The sequence below is a fragment of the Oncorhynchus tshawytscha genome, linkage group LG22, assembly GCF_018296145.1.
Source record: "Oncorhynchus tshawytscha isolate Ot180627B linkage group LG22, Otsh_v2.0, whole genome shotgun sequence".
Taxonomy (NCBI): domain Eukaryota; kingdom Metazoa; phylum Chordata; class Actinopteri; order Salmoniformes; family Salmonidae; genus Oncorhynchus; species Oncorhynchus tshawytscha.
In genome coordinates this window covers 3,221,543-3,242,925 of record NC_056450.1, presented here as the reverse complement: position 1 = coordinate 3,242,925, position 21,383 = coordinate 3,221,543, and the positions used below count along the sequence as shown (strand labels likewise).

The 21,383-nt window shown below is 45.4% G+C and overlaps 1 protein-coding gene across 1 annotated transcript in view; it reads right to left on the bottom strand.

The window, feature by feature from the left end:
* skia (v-ski avian sarcoma viral oncogene homolog a) overlaps positions 1-21,383 on the bottom strand; it is an 80,804-nt gene that overhangs the window by 4,528 nt on the left and 54,893 nt on the right. Inside the window, exons 2-5 of the mRNA XM_042303576.1 lie at positions 8,968-9,203; positions 7,669-7,955; positions 7,201-7,556; positions 54-284 (exon numbers count right to left, since the gene is read on the bottom strand). Coding sequence (XP_042159510.1) covers positions 54-284; positions 7,201-7,556; positions 7,669-7,955; positions 8,968-9,203 — 1,110 coding nt within the window. The remainder of the gene's footprint in view (positions 1-53; positions 285-7,200; positions 7,557-7,668; positions 7,956-8,967; positions 9,204-21,383) is intronic.

Below are 21,383 nucleotides of genomic sequence, written 5' to 3'. Positions count from 1 at the left end.
TATGGCCTCTTCTCTGTCTGGGTTTGAGTAGCCTATGGTGTGTGTGTCCTCACCTGTGCCGAGTACTTGGCGCGCAGGCGGCCCGCCTCGCAACCCTTGTCACACACTCGGAGCTGCCGGGCCTGCTCCAGCTCCCTCTTCAGACGCATGCGTGACTCATTAGCCTCCTTCATCTTCTTCTCGCTCTCAGCACGCAAGCGCTCAATCTCCTTCCTCAGGTTCCGCTTGGCCTCCGTGGCCTCCCTGAGCTTCTCTTTCTTAGCCACCCGCAAGAACTCCAACTCCTATGGGACAAAGTTGACGTAAACATTAGGATGAGCTAACTAGCAGTAGCATTACTGAGTTACCATTAGCGTGTACAGGTTAGCAAAAGCAAATTAGCATTAGCCTACAGAGGAAGAGTTGGCATTACATGTAGTCAGGGACGCTAAACCAGACAACAAGCTAACTGTTGACATTGCACCTGAGGAAACCCTGTTGAACTTTGAATCCTCTGAATCTCATAGTGAACTCCTGGTAAACAGATAAAGAGATAGCATTAAATTATTTTATAAAAGTTCAAACTAACAATGAAAGTTTAACATTAAGTCTGTTGAAAACGTTCTACTGCACAATGTACCATGTTATAATACATACAGTTGAAGTCGGAAGTTTACATACACTTAGGTTGGTGTCATTAAAACATGTTTTTCAACCATTCCACACATTTCTTGTTAACAAACTATAGTTTTGGCATGTCGGTTAGGACACCTACTTTGTGCATGACACAAGTCATTTTTCCAACAATTGTTTACAGACAGATTATTTCACTTATAACTCACTGTATCACAATTCCAGAAGTTTACATACATTAGGTTGACTGTGCCTTTAAACTGCTTGGAAAATTCCAGAAAATGATGTCATGGCTTTAGAAGCTTCTGATAGGCTAATTGACATCGTTTGAATCAATTGGAGGTTTACCTGTGGATGTATTTCAAGGACTACCTTCAAACTCTGTGCCTCTTTGCTTGACAAAAAAATACATTGTAGACCTCCACAAGTCTGGTTCATCCTTGGGAGCAATTTCCAAATGCCTGAAGGTACCACGTTCATCTGTACAAACAAGAGCACGCAAGTATAAACACCATAGGACCACGCAGCCGTCATACCGCTCAGGAAGGAGACACGTTCTGTCTCCTAGAGATGAACGTACTTTGGTGCGAAAAGTGCAAATCAATCCCAGAACAACAGCAAAGGACCTTGTGAAGATGCTGGAGGAAAAAGGTACAAAAGTATCTATATCCACAGTAAAACGAGTCATATAATCGACGTAACCTGAAAGGCAGCTCAGCAAGGAAGAAGCCACTGCTCCAAAACCGCCATAAAAAATCCAGACTACGGTTTGAAACTGCACATGGGGACAAAGATTGTATTTCTGGAGAAATATCCTTTGGTCTGATGAAACAAAAATAGAACTGTTTGGCCATAATGACCGTCGTTGTGTTTGGAGGAAAACTATCCCAACCATGAAGCACGGGGGTGGCAGCATTATGTTGTGGGGGTGCTTTGCTGTAGGAGGGACGGGTGCACTTAACAAAATAGATGGCGTCATGAGGAAAGAAAATTATGTGCATATATTGAAGCAAGATCTGAAGACATCAGTCAGGAAGTTAAAGCTTGGTCGCAAATGGGTCTTCCAAATGGACAATGACCCCAAGCATACTTCCAAAGTTGTGGCAAAATGGCTTAAGGACAACAAAGTCAAGGTATTGGAGTGGCCATCACAAAGCCCTGACCTCAATCCTATAGAAAATAAAATCTTTATTTGTCACGTGTGCCGAACAATACAGTGAAATGCTTACTTACAGGCTCAAACTAATAGTGCAAAAAAGGTATTAGGTGAACAATAGGTAGGTAAAGAAATAAAACAACAGAAAAAAATACAGGCTATATACCTTAGCGAGGCTACATACAGACACCGGTTAGGCAGGCTGATTTAGGTAGTATGTACATGTAGATATGGGTAAAAACTTCTTCGGGCTGCAATCCCGTTACCGGGATCGATATGACAACAGCCAGTGAAAGTGCAGAGCGCCAAATTCAAACAACAGAAATGTCATAATTAAAATTCCTCAAACATACATGTGTCTTATACAATTTTAACGGTAATCTCGTCGTTAATCCCTCCAAAGTGTCAGAGTTCAAATAGGCTTTACAGCAAAAGCACCACAAACGATTATGTTAGGTCACCACCAAGTCACAGAAAAATTCAGCCATTTTTCCAGCCAAAGAGAGGAGTCACACAAAGCACAAATGGAGATAAAATTAATCACTAACCTTTGATGATCTTCATCAGATGACACTCATAGGACTTCAAGTTACACAATACATATATGTTTTGTTTGATAAAGTGCATATTTATATAAAAAAATCTCAGTATACATTGGCGCTTTACGCTCACTTGTTCCAAAAACATCCGGTGATGAGAGCCACATCATTTTACAGAAATACTCCTTATAAATGTGGATGAAAATACAATAGTTAGACATGGAAATATAGATATGCTTCTCCTTAATGCAACCGCTGTGTCATATTTCAAAAAATCTTTACGAAAAAAGCAAACTATGCAATAATCTGAGTACAGCTTTCAGACAACAAAGCAGTCAAAAAGATATCCGCCATATTGGGTAGTCAACAGAAATAGCATTATAAATATTCCCTTACCTTTGATGATCTTCATCAGAATGCACTTTGAGGAATCCCAGTTCCACATTAAATGTTTGATTTAGTTCGATAATGTCAATAATTTATGTCCAAAGAGCTACTTTTGTTAGCACATTTGGTAAACAAATCCAAAGTCATGAAGCGCGTTCCCTAGTTTTAGTCGAAATGTCAAAAGGTTCCGTTCCTGTCCGTAGAAACATGTCAAACAATGTATGGAATCAATCTTTAGAATGTTTTTAACATAAATCTTCAATAATGTTCCAAACGGAGAATTCCATTGTCTTCAGAAGTGCGATGGAACAGAGCTCCCTCTCATGTGAACGCGCATGGTCAGCTCATGGCAGACCTGACTCATTCCTCTCTCATTCAGTCCCACTTCACAGTAGAATCATCAAACAAGTTTCTAAAGACGGTTGACATCTAGTGGAAGCCTTAGAAAGTGCAACATAACCAATATCCCACTGTGTATTCAATAGGGGCTGGGTTGAAAATCAACCAAACTCAGATTTCCCACTTCCTGTTTGGATTTCTTCTCAGGTTTTTGCCTGCCATATGAGTTCTGTTATACTCACAGACATCATTCAAACAATTTTAGAAACTTCAGAGTGTTTTCTATCCAATACTAATAATATGCATATATTAGCATCCAAGCTACTCAATACTGCCCCTGCAGCCATAAGAAGTTAAAGTGACTATGCATATATGATGAACAGAGAGTAGCAGTAGCGTAAAGAGGGGTTGGCGGGTGGTAGGTGGCGGGACACAATGCAGATAGCCTGGTCAGCCAATGTGAGGGAGCAATGGTTGGTCCAATTGAGGTAGTATGTACATGAATGTATAGTTATAATGATTATGCATATATGATAAATAGAGAGTAGCAGCAGCTATAATTCTTTTTTTTTAAAGCGTAAAAGAGGGGTTGGGGGGGGACAATGCAAATAGTCCGGGTAGCCATTTGACTACCTGTTCAGGAGTCTTATGGCTTGGGGTAAAAACTGTTGAGAAGCTTTTTTGTCCTAGACTTGGCACTCTGGTACCTCTTGCCATGCCGAGCAATTGCAGTACCAGGCAGTGATGCAACCAGTCAGGATACTCTCGATGTTGCAGCTGTGGAACCTTTTGAGGATCTCAGGACCCATGCCAAATCTTTTTAGTTTCCTGAGGGGGAATAGGTGTTGTCGTGCCCTCTTCATGACTGTCTTGGTGTGTTTGGACCATTCTAGTTTGTTGTTGATGTGGACACCAAGGAACTTGAAGCTCTCAACCTGCTCCACTACAGCCCCGTCGATGAGAATGGGGGCGTGCTCGGTCCTCTTTTTCCTGTAGTCCATAATCATCTCCTTTGTCTTGGTTACTTGTGGGATAGGTTGTTATTCTGGCACCACCCGGCCAGGTCTCTGACCTCCTCCCTATGGGCTGTCTCGTCATTGTCGGTGATCAGGCCTACCACTGTTGTGTCGTTTGCAAACTTAATGATGGTGTTGGAGTCGTGGGTGAACAGGGAGTACAGGAGGGGACTGGGGAGCTCCAATGTTGAGGATCAGCGTGGCAGATGTGTTACTACCTACCCTCACCACCTGGGGGCGACCCATCAGGAAGTCCAGGATCCAGTTGCAGAGCGAGGTGTTTAGTCCCAGGATCCTTAGCTTAGTGATGAGCTTTGAGGGTACTATGGTGTTGAACGCTGAGCTGTAGTCAATGAATTGCATTCTCACATAAGTGTTCCTTTTGTCCAGGTGGGAAAGGGCAGTGTGGAGTGCAATAGAGATTGCATCATCTGTGGATCTGTTTGGGCGGTATGCAAATTGGAGTGGGTCTAGGGTTTCGGGGATAAATGGTGTTGATATGAGCCATTACCAACCTTTCAAAGCACTTCATGGCTACGGACGTGAGTGCTACAGGTCTGTAGTCATTTAGGCAGGTTACCTTCGTGTTCTAGGGCACAGTGACTATGATGGTCTGCTTGAAACATGTTGGTATTACAGACTCAATCAGGGACATGTTGAAAATGTCAGTGAAGACACCTGCCAGTTGGTCAGCACATGCCCAGAGCACACGTCCTGGTAATCCGTCTGGCCCCGCAGGCTTGTGTATGTTGACCTGTTTAAAGGTCTTACTCACATCGGCTACGGAGAGCGTGATCACACAGTCATCCTGAACAGCTGATGCTCTCATGCATGCCTCAGTGTTGCTTGCCTCGAAGTGAGCATAGCTCGTAGCTCGTCTGGTAGGCACTGGGCAGCTCGCGGCTGGGCTTCCCTTTGTAGTCTGTAATAGTTTGCAAGCCCTGCCACATAAGAAGAGCATCGGAGCCGGTGTAGTGTGATTCAATCTTAGCCCTGAATTTTTTTCCCCCAGGTTGCACATTTAACATGTTGATGGAAATTTGGTAGAACTGATTTAAGTTTCCCTGCATTAAAGTCTCCGGCCACTAGGAACGCCGCCTCTGGGTGAGTGGTTTCCTGTTTGCTTATTTCCTTATACATCTGACTTAGTGCCAGCATCTGTCTGTGGTGGTAAATAAACATCCACGAAAAGTATAGCTGAAAACTGTGGCCTGCAATTTATCACAATATACTCTACTTCAGGCGAGCAAAATCTAGAGACTTCCTTAGATTTTGTACACCAGCTGTTGTTTACAAATGTGCACAGACGACCCCCATCCGTCCGTCTTACCGGAGTGTGCTGTTCGTTTGTGGGAAGAACTGAAAAACCGTGTGCGAGCAAGGAGGCCTACAAACCTGACTCAGTTACACCAGCTCTGTCAGGAGGAATGGGTCCAAATTCACCCAACTTATTGTGGGAAGCTTGTGGAAGGCTACGGTTGACCCAAGTTAAACAATTCAAAGGCAATGCTACCAAATACTAATTGAGTGAATGTAAATTTCTGATGTAGGAAATAAAATCTGAAATAAATCATTCTCTCTACTATTATTCTGACATATCACATTCTTAAAATAAAGTGGTGATCCTAACTGACCTAAGACAGGGAATTTCTACTAGCATTAAATGTCAGGAATTGTGAAAAAACTGAGTTTAAATATATTTGGCTAAGGTGTATGTAAACTTCCAACTTCAACTGTAGTTGAACAAGTCAAGTGGTTTCGGTCAAGGGATGCAAAGTTAAGAACGTGTAGCCTAGCTACTGATACATTCATAGGCAGGTCACCAAATAGAGCTTTCCTCCATATACTGTACATGTACCTAGAATTCCTATTTCAATACGCCACAGCCCACAGGGTTTACTATAGGGATGGGTGAGGTCCTCTGAGTGAAGGGTTAAGGAGATGAGGGGGCGAACAGATGTGAGGTTTCCTTCCTCTTTGAAACTGAGAGACTAAGAGATTTATCTCTCTCTGTGTGTATATGTGTGTGTGTATATAGAAACACCCTTCTCATGGGAACCTAACTGCCAGGACAAGCATGTCTGTCGTCAAGCTTTGTTAGCTATTTCGTAAAAGTATGATTAAAAGGACAGAAAGAAAAAATCCCCCGTTCTACTTGCTCAATTTACAAAATGTCCTATTTGGTCACTTAAGTGGAACTTTTGAATAATGTTCCATGTCGGAGGATGCATGTTGTGTACCTTCACACACACACACACACAGTTGTCGTTTGTTTAAAAAATCGTTTCTTTCCAATACCAAAATAAAAATGGAAGTCTGCTCCGACTGCTTTTGCAGCAACATCCGTTTAAAATGTTTTTGCCAAGTCATGGTGTAAGCCGCCAGTCATCTGAGTTCTTAACATTTTGCCCTCCGTCTGGCACTTAGAGTTTGAGGAAACTAAGACAAACTGGCATAAGAATAGGGCTAAAACCTAGACATTAGCCCTGGGAGTTGTCAAATCTTAGCCAAGGTTCCCCATCACACAGGGATAGTTCATCAACCTGTCTCTGCAATTCTATATATTTTATATTTTATAAATATTTATGGATATTTGATTAAATATACACTGAGTGTACAAAACATCAGGAACACCTGCTCTTTCCATGACATAGACTGGCCAGGTGAATCCAGGTGAAAGCTATGATCTCACGTGTCAAATCCACTTCAAACAGTGTAGATGAAGGGGAGGAGACAGGTTAAAGGAGGAATTTTAAGTAATTTAACAATTCAGACATGGATTGTGTATGTGTGACATTCAGAGGGTGAATGGGCAAGGCAAAAGATTTAAGTGCCTTTGAACGGGGTATGGTAGTAGGTGACAGGTGCACAGGTTTGAGTGTGTCAAGAACTGCAATGCTGCTGGGTTTTCCACGCTCAACAGCTTCCCGTGTGTATCAACAATGGTCCACCAACCAAAGGACATCCAGCCAACAACTGTGGGAAGCATTGGAGTCAACACCTTGTAGTCCATGCCCTGACGAATTGAGGCTGCTCTGGGGTCAAAAGGGGGGTGGGGTGCAATTCAATATTAGGAAGGCTTTCCTAATGTTTAGTATACTCAGGGTACATGAATTGGGATATAGGATAGTTGATTGATGGGTCTCTGTACCTGTTGGAGGCTGCGTTTGGCCTGCAGAGCTGAGCCAAGCTTTTCCTCCTGTTTCACCCTCATCTTGACGATCTCATGCAGGAACTTCTCCTTAGACTCCTTGGAGTCCAGCCCGCTGTCCAGCGCCTGCCTCAGGGTCTCCAGCTCCGACTCAAGACCCCCGGCCCCGGGTACATCGGGGGCCAACACCACTGCCACTGCTGCTGCTGCTACCCCAGTGAAAGGGCCACCCTCTGGGGTCAATACAGCCGACGTCAATGTACACACTGGGCCCTGTGCGCCAGGCGAGCTCAGGTCCTTAGCCGAGCTGGAGGAGGTGAAGGATGGGGAGGAGAGGGAGGAAAGGGACGAAGTGACTGGGGAAGGAGAGGATAGAGAGAGAGTAATGTTAAGATTTGAGTCAGAGAAAGAGGTTTTCGGCTGTTGACAAACTTAATCTTAAACATGACATGTTTCTGGGATACTCACATTCCTCTCGGCTCTCCACCTCAATCTCAACCTCTGAGTCCTCCTGTGGGGGCTTGCTGGCTGCTGCTGATGGGGGGCAGAGGGGCTCAGGGCCTGGGTGCGGGAGCTCCACGGTGGCCATCCTCTTCCGGGGCCTGGAGATGGCCCCTTCTCCTGGGGCCTCCCTGGCGCTGGGGTGGAAGGTGCTGGGCACGGACGGGGACAGCGGCCCCGCCTTTGCCGGGGGGAGGGGTGTGAGGGCAACGTTTGGGGCAACGGCACTCTCCATCGTCTTGAAGTTGTAGAAGCTAAGAGGGAGAGAAAGAAAGAGAGAGGAGGATGTCAGAGGTGGTTGGTTTTTAGGTGTTTTTGGTTGGACTACAGGGAAAGAATTTGAATGCTGCAGATGCTTTGACAGTGAGCTAACAATGAGCATGCGTGATACTTTATGTCACAATCCAAAACGTCTGTTAGATATTCACTCCTACTAAGTGAAAAATTGTGAATGTAATGTGTGAATGTAATGTGTGTATTATGTGCTTATGTGTGTGTGGTGATTCACTCCGAGTGGGTGCACACTTTTGAGTGTGTGTGAGTGGTGCCGTGTGGGAGGTGGCGGTACAGTCAGCTCTACCCCCTGACCTCAGCCCACCCAGACAAGCCGGTGGGCCCTCCTGATCGTGAGGCATTCTGGGAGGGAGCACCTCCGTGACATAGGAATGAGCGCACAATTCCCATCCAAAATGGCTGCCGTGGTTGTACTCTCAAAGCAACCAAACTGTTGCTGCTTTTAAACAGTGGGGTTTTTACATTGTTTTAGAGCAGGGGTGTTGAACACATTTTGTCCCGGGGGGAGCATTCGGTCTTCACCCAAGTCCGGAGGGACGCTCTGAAAATTGGTTATATTTCCTTGCCGTTGAAACTTGGAAAAAAATAGTCTCTCTATCCATGTGTTTTATTTTATTTTTTGCTCCCTGACTGTCAATAAATAAACTGTATGAATGTAGGTTCAATGACTGTGCACAGTGATTATTAACGAGCTGGACAGTCAAGAAACTGTGTGAATATTGGTCCATAATCATTTCTACACAGTTTCGATTTGGTTGTAGTGATTTTAAAGTATATTGAGTCATTTTAAAGTATTTTAACTCTAACCACCCACGGGCTGGATTGAACACCCTCGCGATGTTTGATACCCCTGTTTTAGAGGCTTGGATGATTGACGTGTGTTTAAAGCATGGACTTGGTGTACTATGTCGACATGTGTGTTTCTTCAGGGTAGTGTGCTGTTGTTTGTTGTTGTGCGTATGTTGAGCTCACCTGTCTCTCAGTGCAGCCAGAGGGCGGTTGGGCGTCTCTTTGTCCCCAGCCGAGAGGTTAGGGGACCAGGGCCTGAAAGCCGAGGGTCTCTGTCTGGGCTGGATGCAGTTGAGCCCCGTATTGTCTGAAGCCGAGAGGGATCTTAACCAATCGGGTTGCTTCTCTTTCTCAGCGGACAGGGGCAGCGATGGGAAGTCTTCATGTTTAGACTTCTTGGCTGGGATGGGATCTGATGCCTGGGGAGGGAAAAGAAGGGAGAGAAGAGAAAATGGCATGTAAGATAATTTGTAGGGCAATTTTAGAAGTACAAGGTCAAATCTATGTTCTATTCAGAGACCGGACATTTCCTTTGTCCAGCGGATGGCAATTTGAGCCGCACCGCCTGCTTGGCATCCTCAATGGCCTACCAGTCTCTAATGCCAGTGAACTGAAAATGCATCCAGAGGTGTAAGATGGCTCTCACCTGTGTGTGTGTGTGTGTGTGTGTGTGTGTGTGTGTGTGTGTGTGTGTGTGTGTGTGTGCGTGCGTGCGTGAGCCCAAATCAACGATTAACTCCTCGAAACAGGTGTCACAGAAAAGGCGTCTGACAACTGGGATTATAAGTGTGTGTAAATTTAGGAGTGGTGTTGACTGTGTGTGTGTGTGTATTTGCTATAGTTGGGAGTGCTTGAGGGTTATTATAGTGTTAGACAACACAAGACGGAAGCCTCAACTCTCACACTGGAGCTTGCAAGCCCTTCTTAACCAGCTGGTATATTGCCATACTGTATGACCCACTTATAAGTTATACAGAGACTGTTTGACTGAGGTTGAGCTTGTTTTGGTCAAACAACTATCAACAGTGACAGCTTTTGAGCGGTGTTGCAATAATGTTGACACTAAGATAGGCTATATTGCTTCAAACACTTACAGTACACACACACGCGCTCACACTCACACACACAGTCTGCACACGCCAGTACTCCAGACAATTGTACTACAGTGTATTTCAGCAGAGGTGAGACGTCTCTCTCTATCCCTTTCTCTCTCTCTCTTTCTCTCTCTCTCTTTCTGTCTCTGAGCTGAGGGAGTCTTTAAAAAGCAGACAAGGGCAGGTCTGTGTTCCGGACTGCCATGACCTCAGCCTCTCCAAGCTGTGGCTGTCACTAGTCTCCCCCGCCCCCCGCAACCCTCCTCACTGCAAGTCTCTGTCTCTCCTCTTCTTCCTTCTCTCATTCTCTCGAGCCAACCAATAAACGTAATGCTGTGTATCCTTTACTACTATCTTGCTTGAAAAAGAGATACACATGTTTTTTGCAAATGCTAATAGTTGTACCGAGAGTGAATGACAACAGAGCATCTGGAAATGATATAGAAATATATAATAGCTATATAATTTCACTCCCTCATCATTAGCATCATAACACAAACCAAACCTTATGTCACAATTGCTGATTGTAATATATTGTTGTACACAAGAACAACATTAGAGAGCCCAAATCTAGCATTCGTTATATCACACGTGATGTTTGGCCACAGACAGACAATAGCCTATCGTTACAAAATCGACTCAAATGATTGAGAACGTGGAACTAGGACATAGGAAGAAAAGACACTTTGGAATATTGGGACGTGGCCAATGTCTCTGAGAGGAGCAGATGTCTTGCTTCCGTCTACCTGACCACCTAACCAGGGCTCTGCGTGTGCGTGTGTGCGCGTGTGTACGTACGTACTCTGGACGCGTGCCAAGGTCTTCCAGACCAAACAGGAAATGCTGGGGGCAGTGCTTTGTGGAAGGAAGTGAAATCTGAAGGACGGGCCGAGGTGAATCGTAACACTGCTGTCTCCCAACGTATTGTCTCACACACACCCCAACACTAACTGTGTGTGTGTCTGTACGTGTGGTGTGTCCTACACAAGGTGGGACACATCTACTTTTATTAGAAAGCCAACAGCCCTATGCTGATAAGCCACTGCGTTGCAACAGGATTGCCAATACCACCGATTATTAGAATAACTTCAGAGACAGAAAATCTCCTGGCTTGGGCTGCAAATGTGGGGCAAGAGTACATGCTTGTATAACAAGAGTGAGGTGGAAGAAAGGGAGGGGCAAGGCTTGTTTTTATGATCCTGTCTGGATTACACAGCGTAGACAGGATGTCACACTCAAATATAAGGCCTTTGATTAGCCAAGTTGTGTGAGAGACATGCCCAGGCGAGTTTCGGCTCACTGAAAATACCCGCTTTTGAAATCTCACACCTCGGTGGAGTCATAGTATCTGCACCCCCACCGCCTAGGAATAACCCGGGGTTGAGAGCGTGACAAAGCCTTTTCTCATGAGGGATGGCTGGGTGGATGGAGGTAAGGGGGGAGAAAATAGAGAGAGAGAAGATAGAGACAGTAGTGGGTAATGCTCAGCTGCCAGGAAGCTCTCCGGATGAGTGTGTGGCATGCATGTCTGCCAGCGTGTTTGTCTGCTCATGTGGGTGGGGCACGTCACACTCTGTCAGTCACACTCAGTCAAGGTCTATGTGCCCTATATGAAACTCTTCAAGTTCTTCTGTCTGCTAGCTATCACAGTGTGGTACACCAATGTAGCATCCAGCTCAGCACAGTCAAACACTCATGCTATGGCTAGCTAGCGCTGAGGCTAACACTAGAGCAGACGAGGAAGCAAAGGTCACCTCTGGCCACACAGGCTCTTACTCAGACAACTCCATGTCTGAGCCCTCAATGTTACACATCCAATGAGGGTTTTGGATGTTACAGAGCCAATCAAATTCCTAGTAAGTTAGAGAATTGCTTGATTCTGGGGGGTGACTTGGCAATTTTGGTGGGAGGATAATTGTCAGATCTAAAAAGGCTTGAAAAAAATCCTCCTCGCCGAAAAAGCCCAGGCTTTGTGGTACAGTGGATAGACGGTCTGTTTTCTCAAGAGGTAGAACTGACACTCCCATGACACAATCTGTCATTTTCATTGCTCTCTCCCTCGGTCTCTGTCTCTCACTGTCCCTGCCTCCCTCTGTCTGTTTGTCTGTCTCAATTCAACACTGCATTTCTTGTGACACAGATTACAGGATGTCCTCTCCAAACAAGCAGAATTCCATTCAACAAAAGCAAGCAAGCAAATCCAAGCTAGAATGAAGAAAAAAAGTCCCGACAACACAGGGAGGTAAACAAACAAACTGTCGGGGGTAAACAGTCAACCATATCTCAACCCAATTAAAAAATGTCCATCTCAAGATCAAAATGAAACCAAATTGCTGCAACTCTCGGACAATGCGGTTCAATGTCATACTCTGGTCTTATTCTGGTCCGGTTTCAACTATACGACATCTTGGTTGTCTAGGCAAACCCTGACCGTGACATTGACCGCGTGAATGAGGTCACTTCCTGTTTGGCCTGCCGACCTCACTTCCACGTTGAGTTTGCGGCCTGAGTGTGAAACCGTGTCAACAGTGTCAGTGACGTGGTTGTGTCAGAGAGAAGAATGGCCCGTGGCGCTAGATTATGTATATGTGGCACCAAACATGTTGTGTTAGCTAGTGCAAAGCTAACATCCTCTCAGACTAAGGGGAAATTAAAGTCTCTAACTATCGAGTCCCACCCTGCCTGTGACCTGTCTTTGACCTCCTCGCTGGAGGGGCCACACTGTGACTGCAGGAAGGGAGGGCCTTCCTGGAAATTAGCCTAGCACCTTGTCTAGTGTTCGCTGCTAGCTCGCAGAAGGACATGAAGCGAGAGATGTCTCACTGCGCCTTAACCGCAGAAACCTAAAGTCTACATCTGCTGGCAAACAAACAGGCGTCAGACAACACGTTTCCGTGAAAATGTGATTAAAACACACACACACACCTGTGTCTCTGTGCTCGGTGAGGTAAATAACTATAAACAGGTTTTTGAGTTACAGCAACACAAGCTCAACACTGCAGACTAGGCTCAATTTCATCTTAAGTGTCTACTCTATACTATAATTATTTAAATATCTAAGTCCGGTGCAACTGGATATGTGCATTTTGGAGATTCTACTTTTCTTCGCATTGCTGACTAAACTTGAAAGTACGTAATTTAGTATTCACTTTGATATACCGAGGAACACTTTCTCTGTGCTCAGCAGTTAAGTGAGTATGTTTAGTCCTTCTAGTTGGGCTGCTGTATAGAGAGGGTGTATTCAGTTGTTGATTGAATATCCCTGTTCTAAGGCAGTCATGTTCAAAATATACAGCCAGGGAATTACTGACACGTTTCTGTGTGCGCGCGTGTGTGAGCGTGCGCGCGTGTGTGAGCGTGCGCGTGTGTGTGAGCGTGCGCACGTGTGTGAGCGTGCGCGTGTGTGTGAGCGTGCGCGCGTGTGTGAGCGTGCGCGCGTGTGTGTACTAGTAGCAGCAAGGGGTGAGACGAGAGGCATATGTTCAGGTAGCTGACTTCTGTAGTGAGAGGGGTCAGCATCTGTACTACCTTTACATACACACAAACACCCTCATCTAGCAACCCCATCTCTTTTCATACGAGAAAAAAACAGCCCAATTCCACAACTTAACCTTAACCTGCAACTTCAACCTCCAACGGTCCTAGCCATCCCTTATCAAATCAAATCTGATTGGTCACATACACATATTTAGCAGATGTTATTGCCGGTGTAGAGAAATGCTTGTGTTCCTAGCTCCAACAGTGCAGTCATTTCTAACAATACACACACATTGTAAAGTAAAATAATGGAATATATAAATATCATGTAAGTCCAACGTTAAGACTTTGCTCCTGACAGCATTCTCTCAGTCTCCACGTCCTTATGGAAGGACAATGTTGATAACTTTCAGAAAATACAGACTACAGAACATAGTTGTCTTTTTTTATATGGCTGATGCACTTTGGGCTTTCCCAGAACAGAATGCGGTCTGGTGTTGTTCCTCCTCAACTGAGGTTTCCACTTCCAGGAAGAGTCCATGGGGACAGACATAACAGACCCTTCTACGTGGTTGTGCTCGGCTACATTAGGCTAGGCTAGAGGCCCAGGCTAGGGCCACCACAAAAAGGGGAGAACAGGCTAGCCAGCCGCAGCTAAATTAGGCTCAGGTCCCAAGGGGGCAGGAGTCTCACACACCCTAGCCACATCAGAGAGAGAGAAGGGGAGGAGGAGAGAGAAGGTGTCTGGGCAGATGGAAAGAGAGGGAGGGAGCGAAAGGGGAGAAGGGAAAGACTGAAGTAAAAGAAAAAGAGGCCAAATAACTACTGCGTGGCGAGGGATCATATTTAAGCAGACTACCGAAACTCTCCCTTAAATACAAATGTATGAGAGAGAAGCCAGAGAGAGAGAGGGAGAATGCGAGAGAGGGAGAGAGAGCAGTTAATGACTTTCCTTGTTCCACAGGCCTCCCATCATGCCTGAAAGTAACTGTCCAGTGACAATCTCACTTTTAAAAGTTAACATGTTGTTAACTCATAACTAAATAATGCGTATTTTTGTTGTGCTCCGATTACACGCAAGCGCCTAGTTCAGCAGTTTAAACATGATGACTTCAGCCTTATGTGAAAAACCTTACTAGCTAGCTAACGAGCTTTCCTCTTTTGTTAGTTAGCGACCTAGCCAACGTTAGCTCTCATTTGACTGGTATAATGTTACATTAGCTAGCTAACTACCTAGCTAATTAAAACAAAACCACATTCATTGGCTAGTGTAGAGAAATGCTATTTCTTATACAGGTGACCAAACTATTGTTAATATAGGGCTACGACTCAAAGTAAAGCCTGTGGGGTCCCCTACAGGATAGCTCCCGCATTACACTAATTGCCAAAACCAGCGCACACACACATAATCTCCTTTGTAGCTGAACATTGTGTGCCCGAAGAGGATTCTACGATGACGGACAGACAACTGAGCCAATGGCGGAAGACTACAGACTACACCCCAGCTGAACCAATCCAAAGATCCGATCTTCCAGAATCAACCTACTTTCTGTTCTATATATAAGTGATGTATTGATTGTAACGGTCTCTTTGCCTGCAGTTCCGTACGAACCAGCGGAGGAGCCGTATTTACGCTGTTCTAGATATCTTCACTCTGAATAAACTGTCGCTTGTCATACAATTTACCACCTTGTCTGAATCGATCCTTGACCGACTCGCCCGTCTACATATCTAATTTCTAACACTAGCTACCTTAATTTGCCTCTTCGTTGGCTAGCTAGCTTTCAGTTGACTGGTGTTAGCTAGATATAGCGGCTGGCTAACTGCTGGGCTTTGTACAAGCAAGCTAACGTTAGCTAACTAAAATATCTGTTTGCATTTATTGATTAACCTCAGCTTGAATACCACCATATAGCTAGCTATATAGAGTAGCCTAGGTTTGTTAGCATACACTTCAAATGACTGGCAGCAATACTCTTGAATTTTGGCAAAAAAATATGTTAGCATTGTCAGAATTTCTAAACAAAAAAGTGTCACAATGTTTCTTAACGGATTATTAAATTATCAATTTAATAAAAACTGTTGCACCCTACAAACTTAATCAATTCGTTTTTAAGTCCAATGATAACTTCATGGATGCTATAGTCTCGTTTTAATTCAACGTCTAGAATTTGAGCTAGGTACTATATGAAATACTCTTAAAACTCAACTGCTAACCACCCTGTTATAAAATCTGGTACGTGGATTTTTGGTAATGGACAGACGGATCATGACGAGAGACAGGGAGTGCGTTGTGTACCTCCAATCAAGTTGATTTGCGAATTTTCATTGAGATTGGTGTCATATTGGCTTATTTATAATGATAGGGAGATTTTAATTTAGCACTGAGCTTCAACCTATAACCAGAACAGGGTTGACTCATCCTATACTCATATGTGGCCAAAGCATACATTAAGAAAGAAAGAAAAGAGAAACACTTTATCTGAAAAACTTTTATCTGAAACAGGCTGTTTAAAAAATGCTTGCCATTTCCTCATAGAGGATTGACGTCATCCACCTGAGGAGGACGAGCTGTCCACTCAGCAGTCTACTCACATTAATATTTTTAATAACCAGTAGACGCCCTCACCATTCTGTTGTTGGGGTACGCCCACACCATTCCAACACAGAAAAGTTGCTTTTTAACACATATTGTAATTAATAGTACGTCATATTTCATAGAAATCTGGAAACACTGGAAAGTTACTTGAAGGCCTAGCAGAGAGCAGTGAACACACACCCACTCTGACACACACACAAAGACCTGGCATAGCACCAGTGCTTCAGAATAGTCTAAACCAGGTCGGAGAGTGAGAGAAAGAGGGAGAGTGAGAGAGGGAAAGGAGAGTGAGAGAGGGAAATTGGGGGGGGGCCTCCAAAAATTGGGGGGGGGAATAGTGCCTCCATTTCCTATGGCCAAATTCTTTGCTTTGGCAAAACTGTTTCCTAGATGGGAATAGTGCTAACATGAGACTGGTTCCCCTAAGCCAGAGAGGGCCATCGGCTCCACTGGAGGAAGGGCTGAAGCATGGGGGTGTCTCAACACCAGTGGGTAGTGGCCATGGTAAGCAAATACAGCTGGACTTTTCCATTCTCCATCCATATCTATAGCTAGATAATTCAATTGACTATATTTTAAAAGTTGTTCTAATCCCTGCCACACACTAATGGACAGTTTTATCGATCTGCCTCTGTGTGTGTGTGTGTGTGTGTGTGTGTGTGTGTGTGTGTGTGTGTGTGTGTGTGTGTGTGTGTGTGTGTGTGTGTGTGTGTGTGCATGCGCGTGCGTGTATGTGCATATCTCCTCCTTCCTGGCCATGAATGGAGAATAATTGTACTCCCCATCTTAATGATAACATGACTGACCATCAAGTAACAGAACACAACTCATGGATAATCAAACATGGTCATGTGGCCATGCCTTCTCACCATATCACAGTGCCATACTTCTCATAGCTATTGGGTGCTGTTGAGGCAATAGCTAGCCTAGAGAGAAGAAACAACATTTCTCAAAGGAATGCCGGACAATTTAGGTGGGGCTTCATTGCCGTGGGTTATGACAGGGCTTTAAAGTCCACTCCAGATAGTTTATTTGGCGTCAGAAGGCCTCCCCTTCATATGGATTATTCTGAGTGGGAATGGCAGAAGAGAACAAGAATGCCAGCCTTTACAGCCTCGTAAAGGCCTGCTCTGGTTAGGGAAAGGCTGAGCGGGACGGAGGAGAGGAATCCACTGAGGAAAACTAAGGCCCGTTTTCACAGGAGCAGATGTGGACAACAAGGCGAGGGGAACGGTGTGTGTGTTGGGGGCGGGGTGGGTGTACAGTTGAGCCTAGTGTGTGTGTGAAAGCGCACCCCCGTTTTTGTTTAGTTTAGTTTTTTTAACCTTTATTTATTTAGGCAAGAACTAATTCTTATTTCACAATGACGACCTACCCCGGTCAAAACCTCCCCTAACCCGGACGATGCTGGGCCAATTGTGCTCCGCCCTATGGGACTCCCGATCACGGCCGATTGTGATACAGCCCAGGGTGGAATCAGTGCCTGTAGTGACGCCTCTAGCACTGAGATGCAGTGCCCTCGGGGGCCGGTTGAGGTTGTATGGGATAGGGTTAAGCCGCATGGCTGAGTGAATACATCAATTGCAGTGAGGGGTGTGTGGGCATTGCATGCTCCAGCTGGCACGGATGCACACACACACCGCCAGTTTGATTTCCAAGTATTACTTACGGGGCAGTGGAACACCAGCGGGTACAGTGTTTTTGGGTGCTCAGGCTATTGCTGCACATGCCTCGACATGTGACGCCCTAAACCTACCACACACAGACAATCCCCAGAAAGCAGTGTGCAAGCTCCCACTGCTACAGACACACACACAGGCATGTTTACACACCTATGCCAAATTTCACACACACACACACACACACACACACACACACACACACACACACACACACACACACACACACACACACACACACACACACACACACACAAGCTGTGCCACACAAAAAAAGCAAACATGCCCACGACCACACTTCAAAGAGCTGCAGTGTGGGGTTAAGTTGTGGAGACAAGCCTTTACTCCATAACAATAAATCACAGATCTGAGGACCTAAAACTGACTCCCAACTGTTCCCAACTGCACTTCTATAGACACCCCAAACAAAACACACCATGGGGTGCCCTGCACTCACATAGATAACGTTAGGCCCCCTCTCAATACTTGAAAACAGGCATTTCTCCGTAATCCTCTTTTGAGGATTTTGCTGTTTGACAGAATACGGAAAGGTTTAAAGACAACTTCAAGGTAGAAAACCTATCACGTTAAATCAGTGATTGCAATGGGATAGGAGGAAGGAGGGATGCATGTCTCAAGTAGTTGAGACCAGCCACAGGACTTTCCCCATGCAGTGTGCCTATCTGTTGCTAACCTTGTTGTAACTGCTTTAAGTTATTGAACAGAGCTGCATTGACAACAGCTGAGCAGCAAGCTGCCTTTCTCTATGTGTGTGTGTCTGTCTGTGTGTTTGTGTGGTGCACTAAGGCCCAGGCATGGGGTGGGGAATTTAGTCAGGCTAGTTGTGAGGCAGCACAGGCTAGACATCACAATCCCCCCTCCCCTGTCTATAAGGCTAAAGCCCTTCCCTGGAGCCTGCCAATACCAGGGATAAGGACAGACGACCAATTACAATCTTAACCTCGATCGCCCGCACCCAAAGCCGCTTTGCTGCTTTCTCCTTTTTCCCTCTCTCTACAAATCTACCAAAGGGGGGAGCCGCCACACACAGAACCAGGAAGAGGAGACGTCGGCTCACTCTAGAGGGTGGTGGCCATTATAGAAGCAATAGAACAGAAGTAGTTCTGAAATGTAGGATCTGGATTGTTCTCTTTTTCTACAGCCACTATGGCTGCCTGTCCGTATAGCCCATCGCCTGCGCTACGTTTCAATATTCACACTGGCATACCACTTAGAATGTAATCCTTTACTTCATTGCAAGTGGTATGCTGGTATGAGTTTGGGATTTTGTGCCCATAGGGGCTGACTAAACTTGGTAGCTTGATTGTTTCTATTAGCTCCTATATGGAATTCGGCGTAAGGAAAGAGGACCTTTAAGCAATCACTTAGAGGTGGAGTGGTTTGTTGATGAAAGAGGTGGATATTGTGCCACATTGAATAGGAGTCAATGGACCTCGAGACACTGAGGATAATGAAAGGTATGAAAATGGTAAAAGGTGCGAGTAGAATGAAGGGTGAGTATTCTAGGGTTCTCAAGTAATCGTACTCACATCGAAGTAGCACTCGAGACCGATCCACGGCATTTATAAGGGGACTATTCATGTCAATATCAAGGTCCACAAGGAAGCTGGAGAAATTAGTGTATTTGTTTAAAATGTATGGGGTCTGTGTGTGTATAAGTAGTTTGTTTATTTGAACGTGAGTGTGTGTACGTAGGGTCCAATGTGCTAGAGTATTCCATGTAAAGGGTAGTTGTTTACCAACGGTTAAACTGCTGTCACTGTGATGCCATTCCAGAGTGTGTGACACTAGACAGACTGGGAGGCTAGCCCGTATTGAGTAGAGTGCAGGTCAAAGAGCAGGAACCCTTTCTCCCCTCTGCCGGCGGCAGAGTCTGAGCTGGAGAAGTCTGATTATTGCCATCTGGCATTGTCTGCCGTGTGTGTGTGTGTGTGTGTGTGTGTGTGTGTGTGTGTGTGTGTGTGCGTGCATGTGCATCTGTGTGTTGGACTGACTCTATGTCAGCGCCGGCCCTCATTTTCATAAGAAATCCTATAAATCCTCTCTCTACCTCCTTCTCCATAGCAACCCGGGGAGACACTCCGATTAAGCGGCTCCATCTCAGCCGGGCGCCCCCGTCCTTTTCATCTTTTAAAATTCTAATTGAGGACTCTTTTCAGAATGGAGCTTTTATGGCTTTTATGGGTCACCAAAGTCCCAGGCTCCCGTTTTTCCTACAGTTTTTCTGGTTCTTTCCGACGGATGTTGAGATAAAACCGGGGGCTGGATGTGGGATGTAGCGGGATTAGGCTCTTCAGGGATTGACCCCAGCCGAGCTGTCTGCTCAATCCTCTTGATTAAAACCGGGGAAGGTGTGATACGACAAACGGATCTCGTCGCGGTTTCCCGCCGGGCGCAACTAAGGTTAGGGCCTTATAGACAATCCTGAAAGAAAACATCCAAAACACGTGTGTGTGGGTCGGGGTTGGGGGAAGCAATGCTTCCCAGTCCTCACACACACAACTGTATAAGCCCTGAACCATCTGACACAGCAAGTTTTTCAGATCTCTAACACGCCAGAGAACGCATTTATCCTAGAAGAGAGAAGGGGGGGTCACTCTCCTTCCCTTTCGTCTTCTTCCTTCCTACGGGGCAAGGTAGGTTAGCCATTTTACAAACCGATTCAAGTCAGCCGTGGCGGTTGACGTATGGCAGCGAGCGAGCGCGACTCCCAATGCCGATTTGGGACACCCAGACTTCCTGAGACACAGCCACTCCTGTGGAGCGTACAGAAGGCGGACTGTGTTCACTGACGGACGTGTTTGTTGTAGTTGGGCATTCGGTGGGCCGCTCGGGGCTACGGTAATGAGCTTGCAGACATGCAGGTCAGTAGATGGACCACGCTGGGTACATCATCATCGGAGCAGGAGAAACAAGTTCTAATACATAGTAGGACTGACGTGGAGGACTCCATTATATAGAGAGGGACAAAACAAGGAAGGCGGAGGGGAAGGCTGAGTCTGGATGAAATGAACGGAGCATGCTGTGTTGAATTCCATAGTGACTGCAATGTATGGTTGTGCAGGAGAACAAGTGGGAGATGCAAAGAATAAGCTGTCAGAAAAGGTTTCAGAAAAATTACAGGGCCTTTGTGGGGGGAAACGTTGACAATGTGACGCATGTTTTCAGAGATAATTCGGATATCATGTCCATCGACTTCAATTACAATAAGAGATTTGGATTGTAGAAAATGGCACATTGTAATTCGGATATCATATCCTGTATGTAGAGTAGCCAATGTATTGCTGCTGTTCAGTTTAGCAGTTCACTGGTTATACACTTGCTTCCATAGAGCCAGCTTTTCCGCTTCCCTTCCCATTTAGACTGCAAGACAAGTCAATAGTGGAACAGCTGCAGCCACCCCTAGTCCTCCCCTCTCCTACCCAGAACAAACCCACCTAGGACAGGCAATCATATGTCAGTACTATAGCATTAGCACAAATTCCAACACTTTAAACGCAATGACAATGAGTGTGCTTGTCCACAACTGTCATGACAAAACACTCTATGTGATGGCCAGCCAGCTGTTTTCCATACCCTCCGACAGTCAAACACTATGGAAATGATGCGATGGGCAACTTTTGCATATAGTGGCCAGCTCCTGTGGTGCGAGGTTGGGGGGGGGGGCGAGACATTTACGGTCGAGCCACTGGCATTTTGACAGTGGCTGCCATCTCATTTGCAAACCAC